General features: G+C 65.5%; 1 protein-coding gene across 1 annotated transcript; it reads right to left on the bottom strand.

Annotated features, from left to right (window-relative positions):
* Positions 1-8,879: 8,879 nt before the first annotated feature.
* On the bottom strand, positions 8,880-12,370 carry PIM3 (Pim-3 proto-oncogene, serine/threonine kinase). Its single transcript, XM_053919814.2, has 6 exons — positions 11,767-12,370; positions 11,546-11,655; positions 11,406-11,456; positions 10,957-11,326; positions 10,072-10,248; positions 8,880-9,977 (listed from the first exon to the last, which is right to left on the bottom strand). The coding sequence occupies exons 1-6, from the start codon at positions 11,849-11,851 to the stop codon at positions 9,790-9,792; spliced, it is 981 nt and encodes a 326-aa protein (XP_053775789.1). The 5' UTR covers positions 11,852-12,370; the 3' UTR covers positions 8,880-9,789.
* Positions 12,371-12,437: the final 67 nt, after the last annotated feature.

Genomic DNA, 12,437 nt, shown 5'->3' with positions numbered 1-12,437 from the left:
GGGTGCCCTCCCCACCAGGTGCAACCCCCGCGCTTGCACCTCAGGGCGCGTTGGGGCTGGGGCGGGTGGTGGGTGGCTCTTCTCGGAGCTGGAAAGACCGCAGGGAGGGTGGGGCCACCGCGTGGGGACCCCCACACCCCCAGTCCGATTTGGAGGTCTGGTTTCCTCCAGGATGCTGGGGAGTGGGGGCTGGGGTCGCGGTTTCCCCTGGGGGTGGACAGCCGGGACACGGGTGGGTGGGGAGAGGGAGCAGCTGCAGAGTCAGGCCCTGCGAGCCCCGACCCGTCCAAGGAAGGAGGTTGTCCCAGGGCAGCAGCTGGCTTGCCTTAGAGGCCCTGGGGGCGCGGGGAAGGGGCGCATCTTCGAGGGCAAGGGGCGGTCCTGGGAGGCACCCCGGGGCTCTGGTGCGGCGGGGGGCTAGCAGGGGCTGAGGAGCACAGCGCCCGCGCTACCCGTAGGACCCGGGAGGGGCTGTCAACGCCCCGCCTTCTGCTTTTATTGAGAGGAAATGTCTGAGGGCACCTCCCTGGTCTCGGGTCCCAGGTTCCCAGGGCAAGTGTCCTTCTCACCGCTGACCCACGTCCCCCAGACTTGGCCCTTGTGGAGACCACCGCCCCTCACCCAGGAGGGACCCAGTGGAACGGGGACCGCCTCCACGTGGGCCCGCAGCAGGCGCAAGGCTGTGCGTGGAGGCAGGGGAGCCAGACAGTGGGCCCCGCAATCGCCCCTGCCGCAGCTGGAGCGTGTGGAAGGTGCCTCAAATATATGTATTTTAAAATATTTTGTTTATCTAATTTTTAAAAAAGATTTTATTTATCTATTTATTTTTAGAGAGAGGGGAAGGGAGGGAGGGAGAAAGGGAAAAAATAAACATTAATGTGTGGTTGCCTCTTGTGCACCCCCTACTGGGGCCTTGACCCGAAACCCAGGCATGTGCCCCGACTGGGAATCCAACCAGTCACCCTTTGGTTCTCAGGTCTGCACTCAACCCGCTGAGCCACACCAGTAGGGCAGGACTTATATTTAGAATATATAAAAATATTTGAAACTCAAAAGTAAGAAAAACATGTTTAAAATTGTTATGTATATTTTAGCACAATTAAAATACGAATTTTAAAGTAATAATAAGATGAACAACCTAAGTTTAAAAAAACAGGCAAAAAATTTTATTAGACTTTTAACCAGTGGGGGAGGAAAGCTGTATATCTTCTTGGGTAAAGTGTCCAGTCGAGTTTGGAAAGGTGCTCAGCACCTTGAGGTACCAGGAAAACTCACACTGAAAGCAAACGCAGCCGCATCCTCACCCTCACCGCACCCCCGGACGACTGAAGACAAAAGGACGACGGACAGGGGTGGACACGGATGGGGGGTCCTGGGGACCCTCATTCCTTACTGGTGTGAATGGGAAACAGCCACTTTCTTCGAAAGTTAAACATCAGTTTACCATGTGACCCCTCAGTTCCGGTCCTAGCATCCACCCAAGAGAACCGGTAATGCGTGCACACTGACATGTACACGCGTGTCCCTGCACAGCAGCCTTATCCATGAGAGCGGGCTGTGGGGAAGGGCTAATCCAGTGTGTCCTCGCGGTGGACACCTGTGGGGGCCAGCTGCTGGGCTGTGCTGCCACCAGGATGAACCCCAAATGAGTGCTCAGTGGAAGCAGCCAGACACCCAACACTGTCCTGCGAGCTGTGTGGTCCCATTGCTGTGACACGTCCACAGCAGGGGAGTCTGCGCAGACAGGCAGTGGGCGGGGCCCCGGCTGGTGGGGAGGGGCGGGCGGCCCACCGCAAGGCGACGTCTCCGACGCAGGGAAACCTTCTGAAATGGGCCCGTGGCGGTGGTTGTGCGACTTGGAAAACTGACTGGCTCAGTCCAGTTGTGGGAGGCTCATGGAAATGGCTGAAAGTGGGTTTTATGGTATGTAAGGCGTGCTTTAATAAAGCTGTTTTAAAAATACTTTTCACGAATTTTATTAGATTTCCATTTAGCTCTGAAAAATGCTTAACGTGGCTTGCAGTATTGGTGCAAGAGGATTTCTTTCTGTTTTTCATTTAAAAGGCAGCCAGCTGAGAGCAAGGGCGGGACCAGCCCCTGCCCCGGGACTGTGCCTCTTCAGCATGGCTCCACACACGTCCGGGCAGGGTAGCCCCTTCAGGAGGTGGGCGAGCCAGGAGCACCCTTGGGGACCAGACAGGACCAGGGGAGGCTGGGGCCTGTCTGGGGAGATGGAGGGATCTGGGGCCCCCAGGTGGGGGTGGCTGCCGGGCAGGGTCTCGAGGTGCCACAAGGGTGGGAGTGGAGATGGGGGTGTTGGGCCGGGTCTCCCTGGTGGCCACTCAGAGAAAGGCCTGGCATCCGCACCAGACCCTGCGGGTGGGCACCCGGACAGAGGGCACCTGGACTGGGGTGTTGTGGGGGTGGAGCTGAAGGCCTGAGGGGAGGGATGAGCAGGACCAGAGAGAAGGTGCCCCATGCTTGCAAAGACTGCTGGGAGGGCTCCAGGCAGGTGCCGGCGGTGTGGCCCCACAAGGGCAGGCAGGCAGGCAGCCTGGCAGAGGTGGACCAGGGCCCCAAGGGACTGTGCAGCTGTGGGTTGGACAGACCCCAAGGGCCCCCCGCCTGTCCCTGGCTCTGCTCCACCACTGGCACTGCCATGTCCCCAGAGAAGAGACCACTCAGGCCTGGCCAGGGTGAAACACGGCACCCACCCAGCAATGTGCACCTCCTGAGTGCCAGGCCCAGCTCAGTCCTTGCCTTCCTGCCAGCAGACGGACCACGCCGGCCCTGGGGACCAACCATTCTCTGCTCCAGTTTGCCCAGCAGGGAGTCAGGTGAGGGACCCGATGGCCAGAGTTTGCTGGCACTGGGGTCACCAGAGGCCCACCCAGGATTGGGCTCTCTGTGGATCCCTTGGGGGGGGAGCAGGGGAAGGCCCCCCCAGTGGGACCTGGGGTCTGTACACCTCGAGTGAGGGCACCAGCAGGTGCCTCCTCTGTGGGCCTGGCCCACTCCCCAAGACTGGTGCCAGAGCCCCGGCGGCCGGCTCAGGGCACCCACAACTAGTCCGGCCATCAGGGTGCAGTGGCCACCGGAGGCAGCCATGCATGGGGTCAGGTGCCAGGCTGACGGAGTGGCTGGCTCACTCATAGGTGCTGAGGACAGAATGTCCCAGAAGCTGGGCCAAGGTGTAGGACCAGGGAGGCCAGTGGACCACAGTTCTGAGTCCTCAGTTGACCCCGGGCCCTAAGCTCCGCCTTCACCACAGGGCAAGAGGCCTGCTCAGGCCCAGGATGGTCCGCTGGTGGGGCCTGCTCTCACAAACCAGTCTGGGGTGGCTAGAGGAAGGGGTCTCACTGTGCCCCCCCCTGCCCTGGGACTTCCTGCACATATGCATGGTGTCCTTGGGGCTCTGTTCCTCCTTGGATCCAAATGACCTTCTACCTCCCAGACCCTGCAGACCGCCGCCCCTGGTCTTAGAGGACCCCTCTGGCCCTGGGCACGGAACCCCTCACCAGGCTCTGGCCCCAGGTCGGCCTACATCTGGCTGCCACATCACACCACCCCTCCTTTCAGGCATGGCCTCTGGCCTGTCTGCCACCCCCAGGACCCCTGCTCACCCCAGAGATGCCCACCTTCTCTCTGTGCCTGCCCTTGGTCCCAAAAGGCCCCTCAGGTCCTAGCACCTATGTCCTCTGGGAGCCCCCTCTCCTGTGTCCTGACGCCCTCCTTGCGGCTCCCCGACTGGGCTCCGGGACAGCCCAGGGAAGCTCTTGGACCCCCTCCGGGGCTGCACACGTGTGTAGGGCCTGTGTCACTGCCGTCCTGGCGGGTGAGCCCCCGAGGGTATCTCCGTTCCTTTGAGCTGGAGTGGGGCAGGCTTGCCGAGCAGAAACCAGATGGGGGGCGAGGACCGGGGCCTGGGGTGGGCCCTGCTCTGGGGTGCTCCGCTGGGTTGGGGTGTGGCCCCTCTGCATGTGCTTCCTCAAATAGGAGAGGGGTGCCTCTGTGGGAACCTGGAGGCAGGCAAGATATGGGACAAACCCTAGCCCAGGTAGGTGTCTCCATGACGCAGGCCCCCTCTGCTCTGCCCCCCACCGTGAGGTGAGGACAGCTGGATGTCTGGTGGATTGCACTGCACAGGATCAGGCAGCGCCCACAGCCCAGGACCCCTGGCTGGCCTCCGGTTGTCCTGGTCACTGCTCCCCAGGAGCCAGGGCACCGGCACCAGAGAGGCCTCGCTGCCCAGCCCCGGCCCTCAGGGGGCCTCCCTCCGGGCACAAGGAGCGGGGCAGATGGCCCCCCAGTAGGGGTTTGCTGGACACTCTGGTGCCACCCCCCACCACGGCTGGAGGGGCTGGCAAGTCACTGAGCCCTGTGTTCCAGAGTGAGGAATCCAAGACACCCAGCTCAGCAGCAGCACCTGTTGGGGGGTCAGGGAAGCCTGGAGACCTCAGGCCAGGTGCCAGCTTCCCCTGTGGGTAGGTGGGGCCGGTGGCATTGGGGCCCAATGTCCACCGATAGCCTGTACTTTGGGTCCAAGCAGGCAGCTTCCTGGCAGGAAGGGGGGCAGGAGGGGCCAGAGACCAGGTCAGTCAGCTCCCTCCTGAGCCCCATGCCAGAAAGATGGGATCCTGCCCCAGCACCCTCTTCCTCCCCAGGGCAGGGGGTTGGATCCCCTTGGCTACTGATGACCTTGACCTCTGTGGGCCCCCAGCAGGAGCCTCCATGGAGCGGGAAAGGGCCTGTGGAGACGCCCCACTGCCTCAGCCACAGCCAGGGGTCAGGGTGCAGACAGCCTCTGTGGGCAGGTGCCAGGCCGGCTGGTGCTGGTATTGGCAGCTCACACAGGCAGGCGATGGCCCCTCAGCCCCTGCTGTCCAGGCCTCCACTGCCCACCTCTGAGCTGCCCAACCTGTCCCCTCCTTATTTCCTTTTTGTGCTGCTTTTGCTAAAGCACATGGGGCTCTGGGCCAGCTGGGGCCTGGCTGCCTGGAAGGGTGGGTGGGACTGCCAGGGTCCTCCAGGGGTCACTTCCCTTTTCCAAGAAGCTTTGGCACCAAAAGCATGCCAGGGTTTCGTTTTAGGGGCCTGCGTCGGAGAAAAGAAAATTAGCAAGGCTCTGCAGCTGCAGGCCGCTTTCTGAACTGTCCCAGCCTCTCTTCCTGGGAAGCTGGGCCAGCCTTGAGGTGAGGTGGCCAGGAGGGGAGGCCCAGCTGGGAGCAAAGCAATCAGTGATCGGAGGTCATACCCCCACATCTTGTGGCAGAGCAGAAGCCAGAGCAGAGAAGATGCGACCTAGTAGGCAGTGGGGGGCACATGAGGAGGGGCTGTGGGCCATCCCGCCACCCCGGGCCACAGCGTGCTGAGGATTCCAGTTCTTTCCACCAGGACTCTGGGATTCTGTGCAACCCCAAGGAAAGTCCCTCAGCCATGGAAGCTGTTCTGACCCGAGCAAGTGGCTCTGAAGGAGCCTTGACAGGAAACTGGCCCCAGATGCGGGAGGACACATGGCACTGGGGGCCAGCCCAGGGGGCCACAGCCAGGGCCCGAGCCATGCAGAGCTTGGGCCCGGGCAGCCTCCAGCAAGAGGGCAGGCAGGAGGGGAAGGTGCCTGCCCACCCAGGAACAGCCTGGAGGGGCCGGGAGAGGCCTTTGGGGGCTGTGCCCCCCGCCCCACAGGGCTCAGGCAGCCTCTCCCCTGTGCTGCAGCCTCCGGGCCGCTGGGCTCCTGCACATGGGAACAGCCCTACCTGGCCAGAGGAGCCCCCTCTTGCAGCCCCAGGCCCCAGGCTTTGCAGGCAGGGCTGGCTGGCATGAGGACAGAACCTGTGGGCCACAGAGGGGCATTTGCAGACACTGGGCCCCCAGCACTCCGAACAGGCGGCACTGTCCTTGGTGCCCCTGCGGCTCAGGGGCCAGGGGAGGGGGGGAGGCCCACGGCTACTCGGGGGCCCCCATCTCTGCAGAGCCTCCTGGGCTGAGGACCGAGGAGTGGGACAGTCGGGGTTGGGAGGCCAGCCCACACCCTCCCCCACAGGTACTAAGTCCAGCCAGGCACCTGCCTGGTGCACACAGGGCCCGACCCGGAGTGCGGGGGAGGATGTGGGCACCTCCTGGGGTTGCCCAGGCAGGGGGAGGGGCCAGGTCTGGGGGGAGAGGGCCTGAATACCTCCAGTCAGATCCCACCCAGAAGTTGGGAGGGCTCCCCGTGGGGACCCAGGGCCTCAGGGAACTGAACAGTGGACAACCTTTCTCTCCTGGGGACAGGAGGAGCTTGGTGGCCTAGTCCCCAGGGGGTGGTCCTGGGGGCTAGGCCAACCCCTCTGGAGGCCCCACCAGTTCCAGGTCTGTGTCTGGAAGCAGAGAACGGGGGTCGCCCGGACATAGAGAAGAGAGGGCTCTTTCTCCTGCCCAGAGCCCCACCTCAAGTCGCCCAGTGGGGCCTGGCATTTAGCCCTCATCTCTGAGACCTCAGCAGAGGGGCCAGGAAGGTGCCCCACTTCTGGCAGGCCGCCTCCTAGGCCTGTCCTGTGGCCAGCACCCCTTGCCCACAGCTGGGTCCTGGACGCAGCCTGCCCTCCAGGTGGGCCTGGGCCACCAGGAGCCTTCAGCCTGGTCCTCCAGCTTCCTGGTGTGCGGGCACAGCAATAGGGACCAGAGTCACACTCTGCCTCTCTGGGCCTCAGTTTCCCCAAGGGCATCCTGGGCAAGAGCCCTTGCTGGGTGGAGCTAGGGTCGGGGCAGATGGCAGTGCCCAAGGGCCCTGGGTGGGGGGAAGGCTGCTTGGGGGCCAGGCTGGTGCAGTCCGAGTGGCGAGGGGTGTGCAGAGAACACTGCCCCTCATCCCCCACTGGCTGTCTTCCCTCTCCTCTCTCTTGCCTGCAGGGCAGGCTCCGTGGAGGTGGCCCTGGCTTTGCACCTGGGTTTGCCCGAGCCCCGCACAGTCCCACACAGGGTGCTGAGCACTGGCCCCCAGAGCCCCTGCCAGACCTTGGGCCTGCCCTCTGGCCTCAGCTCACGTCCACCTGCCCACTGGCCCTAACGCATAGGGCTGAGCTTCCTCCCACCCCCAGTGAACCGCCCCTGCTCACCTGTCACCCCCTTCACAGTGGGGGCATCTGCCCCCAGGCAGCAAAGGAGGTGTCCCTTGAGGCCTTGGCTTCTGCACCTCTTGAACTCATCAGTGGTGACCCCCCAGGCCTGTCCATCCACAGCCAGAGTGGTCAGTACCCGCCTCACCTTCACAAGTGTCGCTGGGTGGGGTTCCAGGGCCCAGGCGCCTTGAACAGGCCTGGCGGGGGGGGGGGGGGGGGTGCAGCACTTCCCAAACTCACTGGGCACAGCCCTGTGCTGCAGAACAGACTTGGGGACACGCTGTCCTCTGGGCCCCTCTCAAGCCTGTGGTTAGGTGGCTGTTGGCCTTGGACCGGCTGCCTGGCCGCCCTGCTTCTGTCGCCCACCTGTGGGGCTGGCTCAGCGTGAAAAGGTGTGTGAGAACTTAGACCAGGGCTAGCTCACCTGACCGCACCTCCAGCAACAGGCCAACCTCTGTGCCCTGGGGGCCAAGACCGGCCTCCCCACCGGGCTCCTCGAACTTGGAACCAAGTGTGGGTGTCTCAGCAGCCCCCAGGACCTGACTCAGGATTCCCCCCAGAGATGAGCTGAGTGAGTGGCCCAGTGGGTGGACAGGTGGATCAGTGAGCTGATGGAGGACCACCAGGTGGGTGAATGGTGGGTGTCCAACACCAGCCCAGCCCCCTCGGCTGGGTGACATGTGGACAGCTGTCACAGGGGGTCGGGATGCTGCTTGTTCTCAGCCCTTCCCGAGCGCCCTGCCACCATGCTGGGAGAAGGCAGCGTGAGCACAAGGAGAGGAGCCCCAGTGGCCCATGTGGACACCCAGTGGGCAGGCGGGCCGGGCCGGGCCATCTCCCTGCTCCACCATGTCCCGCGGCACCTGCACACACTGAGCAGGCCGCCCAGGAATTCCTGGGCCGGACAGTGGCTCCTCAGGAGAGGCACACCAGCTCCCTCAGGGGCTGAGACCATGTGAGGGGGGACGGGGCGAGCACCCCAGCCCTGCCTGTCTGGGTCATTTCCTCCCACTCCCCGCCCCAGCCCCGGGGCGGCTCCCAGACCCTCCTCTGCCCGACTGCAGCAGCAGATGCAAGAGGCCTGCTCTGCAGGTTGGGGGTGTGGCCGGGCCCCTGGGCCTCCGCACTCAGGGTCAAGGCCTCCGGCCCTACTGGACCCAGATGGCCGCCTAGCAGCCCTGGCACGGGAGCTCTCCGGTGGGGAGCAGGGCATGCCCGGGGCCTCCACCCAGCAGGCCCTTCACAGTCCCACTTGGCCCGGTTCCACCCTCACACCTGGCCACGGTTCCCACTGCCTCTGCCGCCAGGCCCAGCCTCACTCCCACTCCTGACCACACCCCCGCGCTCTGCACCTGGAAGGCCTTGCCACCCCCTCTGCCTGGCACGCTTCTCCTCGCCCCGCAGACCCTCCCAGCAGTGGGCGGGGCAGCAGGAGCCCTCTGCACGGCACCCTGCGCAACAGGAGCTGGGGCCCCTTCTTCCTCCCACCCGACTGGGCCTCCTCAAGAAGAGGCCAGAGGTTCTCCTAGACGTGGGGGTGGCTACGACAGCCCCTGTGGCCTCGCTCCCTGCCCTTCTCCCCGCCCTCCTGCCCACTCTTTCCAGTGCAACAGGACCGGGTGGCTGGGAGCCTCACCCCGGACCTTCCAGTCTGGAAGGGAGCGCCCAGCCCAGCGCCCTCCACGCTGCCACCTCCCACAGGAACGGGGTGGGGGCTGCCCAGGGACCAGGGGCCCCTCCTCCCACTCGACCCCCAGCCCCATAAACACACTACATCCGTTACATACAAAACAATTTAATTGAAATCCCTGTATAAAAAATATGATCTGCAGACATCTTGCTTTTAAACCGAAAGAACCCCAGTCCCTGATGCCTGCACACCAGGACCACAAACACAGCTACTAAAATAAATTAAAGGCTTGAGACTCTGTCCCCCCACCCCCCCAACTCCCAGAGCCAACAAGCAGACTGTACAAGGTCAATAATTTAAAGCCGCCCCCGAGGGGCAGACCCGAGCTGGCGGCGTCAGACCCCCCTACATGAGCCACCGGCGCAAGCCCGTCCTCCACAGGGGGGGGTCGGGTCAGAGCGGGACCCGCACTTGGCCACCGGCTCCCCGGGGCCTGGAGGAGCAGGACTGCTGAGGACCCTCCACAAATAAATTAAACAATAAATAGACCTCTGCGGGGGTCACACCATAAATAGACGTTCGCGGGCGCCGTGTGGGCGGGGCCCGAACGTTGCATTGCTTGTGCGGACGTGCCCAGACGCACACGGAGGGCAGGCGGGGGCGGACACGAGGGACCCTGTGCCCCGGTGATGTGAGGCCACAGGACACGAGAGTGCTCTTGGTCCAACTTGGTAGGATGAGGAGGGGCTGGGTGCCCACGGGGCCGCCCTCCGGAAGCACAGGACAGGGACAGTGTCGGCGTCAAGCACCCGCCCGAGAAGGGGGGGCGCCTGGCTTCGGCCGAGGTCTTTGGACAGACAGAGCTCGAGAGAACCAAGTCCTGTGAGAGCAGCGTTCGAAAGGCACTCAAAGCGAAGGGAGGGGCCCGGTGCCGAGGGCAAAGGTCACCCGGGGTCAGAGGTCACTGCTTTCCCGAGGAGCGGCCGGCCTAGCGGGAGGGCCTGCAAAGGCTGGGGCAGGCGGCCGGCGGGCTCCCACAGGCCAGGCGCGGGTCGCTCCTCACAAGCTCTCGCTGCTGGAAGTGGTGCTGGCCCCGTCATCCGTGTCCAGGGAGCAAAGACGAAGGTCACAGTTCTCCGAGGTGCCCCCGTCTGCCCCCAGCATCCAGGGGTGGGTGGAGATTTGGTCCAGGGAGGGCCGCTCTGAGGGCCGCAGGGACAGACACCACTGAATGAGCTGCTGGCACTCTGCGAGGGAGGGAGGAGCGAGGATGAGGATGAGGAAGGGGCCAGCTCCTGGGGTCTGTCACCCTTGCCGGCCCGCCCAGGCCCCTCCACACACCTGGGGAGACCCTCCTCCGGAAGAAGAGGCGGCCCCGCAGGATCTCCTCGTCCTGCTCGAAGGGGATGTCCCCGCACACCATGTCATAGAGCAGCACGCCCAGGGACCAGACGGTGGCCGAGCGCCCGTGGTAGCGGTGGTAGCGGATCCACTCCGGAGGGCTGTACACCCGGGTGCCTGGGGAACACGCAGGGTTAGGACCCCAGCACCAAGCGGAGCAGTCAGCCCCGAACGCTCAGTCAGTGGTCCCGGAGGCCTGAGCCCGAAGAGGGAGCCAGCTTCCCATCCCGCTAGTCAGTCATCAGCCTGGAAAAACCCCGCGGGCGTGGCCTCTCCCGCGCCAGGGGGGGAGGAGCCGGTCACATGGGCGCCGGCTCGGGTTTCACAACAAACAGATGTGAGGTGAGGACGGGCGGAGGAGTGGGGGGACTGCAGGGAAAGGCGGAGGGAGGAGGGAGGACGAGTGGGCTGGCGGGCGGGGAGCCCCGGCTTCCCCGCGCTCCGCATTGCGGGGATTTCTGCCCGCGCCCTGGCGCTCGCGCGGCACGCACGCAGTCCCCCCCCCCCCCCCCCCCGCAGGGGAGGTCCACTCCGCGCCGGCTCCACCGGCTCCACCGGCTCCACCCGCACCAGCCGCAGCACCCCCTCCCCGCCGCCCCCTGCGCAGACGCAGGCGCGGCAACCCCGACCCCACAGCCCCCTGGCTCGCCGGAGAGGCAGCCTCGAGCCAGCCCGTCACCCCCACCGCCACTAACGGGCTCGCGTCCCGGCTCATCGCCTACGCGAACGTGCCCCAGGCGGCGCGGGCTCAACAGCCACCAGGCCCCCACTGAGGACGTTAGTCACCGGCCGTTGGCATACCCCCGCGGCCCTGCCCGAGCTCACCGTCGAAATCCGTGTACACTGTGTCCTTGAGCAGCGCGCCCGAGCCGAAGTCGATGAGCTTAAGCTCCCCCGAGCGCAAGTCCACCAGAAGGTTCTCGTCCTTGATGTCGCGGTGCACCACCCCGCAGGAGTGGCAGTGGCGCACAGCGGCCAACACCTGCGCGAAGAAGCGGCGCGCCATGGGCTCGTCCAGGGCGCCGCGCTCCGTGATGAAGTCGAAGAGGTCCTGGGCCGGCTCGGGCCGCTCAAGCACCAGCAAGAAGCCGTCGGGCCGCTCGAACCAGTCCAGCAGGCGGATGACGCCGCGCGCGCCACCCGCTGTGCCCACCTTCCGCAGCAGCACCACTTCCAGGGGCACGGCCGCACCGCCCTGGGGGACATGTCAGTCAGCGCTCACAGCCCGAGGCCCCGACTCCGCCGACAGCCCGCCCTGCCGGTCCCACACTTACGATGCTGCCCCACTCGGTCACCCTCTCCTTAACCACGTGCTTCACGGCCACCTGGGGGAAAGCAACGGGTCAGGCGTGAGCGGCTGGGACGAAGCGCGCGGCAGGCGAGAAACCCGTGTCCTCCCCGCGGCCCGACTCACCGGGAGCCCGTCGGCGATGCGACTGCCCGCGTAGACCGTGCCGAAGCCACCGCTGCCCAGCACGGCGCCCACCTGGTACACCTTCTCAAAACTCTCCTTGTCCGCCTTGGCTGTGGGGACCGCGAGGGCGTGGTTGGTGCGGCCCGAAGCATCCCCAGCCCCTGGTCCCCCAGTCTCCGGTGCCTCTGGTCCCCCGACCCGACTCCCAGCCCCTCGCCTACCCGGCTGCAGTATCTTCACCGGGAGGTGGTCTACGCCGCCCGGCCCGCAGAGGTGCGCCAGGGAGCCAAACTTAGAGAGCAGCATCGCGGGTGGCGGCGGGGCGCGGGCTCTGCACCGCCTGTCGCCGGGCTCGGCTCCCGCGCGGCTGCGGGCGCGGGAGGGCGGCCGCCCCAGGCCGCGCGGAGCCCCGAGCCCCCGACGGCGGCGGGCGCGGATGGGCGAGCGTCGCGGGAGCACTGACCCCTGGAGTGCCGAGACTCGCGCAGATGAGGCTGTCGCGCGGCGAAGTGGCCCCGGTCAAGCACCCGTGGACCTCGTGGACGCGCAGCAGGCAAAGTGGCTCACACGCCCCGGCCGTCTCGCCCCAGACTTTTGGGCCGCGGACACCGGTATCCCTCCGCGGGGGCGGGGCGAGCGAGACCCCGCCCTCCTCTGTCATGTTCCGAGCCGCAGGGATGCCTCCGGGAACCCGCGAAAGGAGCCGCGGCGACTGCGGGGCCAGGCTGGGCGTCATTTCCCGGGGTTGATGAGGTCCAGTGGCCGGGGCCGCGGCGAGCCTCCCGGGACTAACTCGCTATAGTAGAGCTGCGGAGGCACACGGCGTGGCGCGTCTCTCACTGCTCTCGCACACGCTTTGCGCACGCGCAGCCCCTGCGCGGGCGGTGGCCCC

The sequence above is a fragment of the Desmodus rotundus genome, chromosome 3 (assembly GCF_022682495.2).
Source record: "Desmodus rotundus isolate HL8 chromosome 3, HLdesRot8A.1, whole genome shotgun sequence".
In the NCBI taxonomy this organism is placed as follows: domain Eukaryota; kingdom Metazoa; phylum Chordata; class Mammalia; order Chiroptera; family Phyllostomidae; genus Desmodus; species Desmodus rotundus.
Note: the sequence above shows the minus strand (reverse complement) of the source record. Positions and strands in the feature narration are given on the sequence as shown.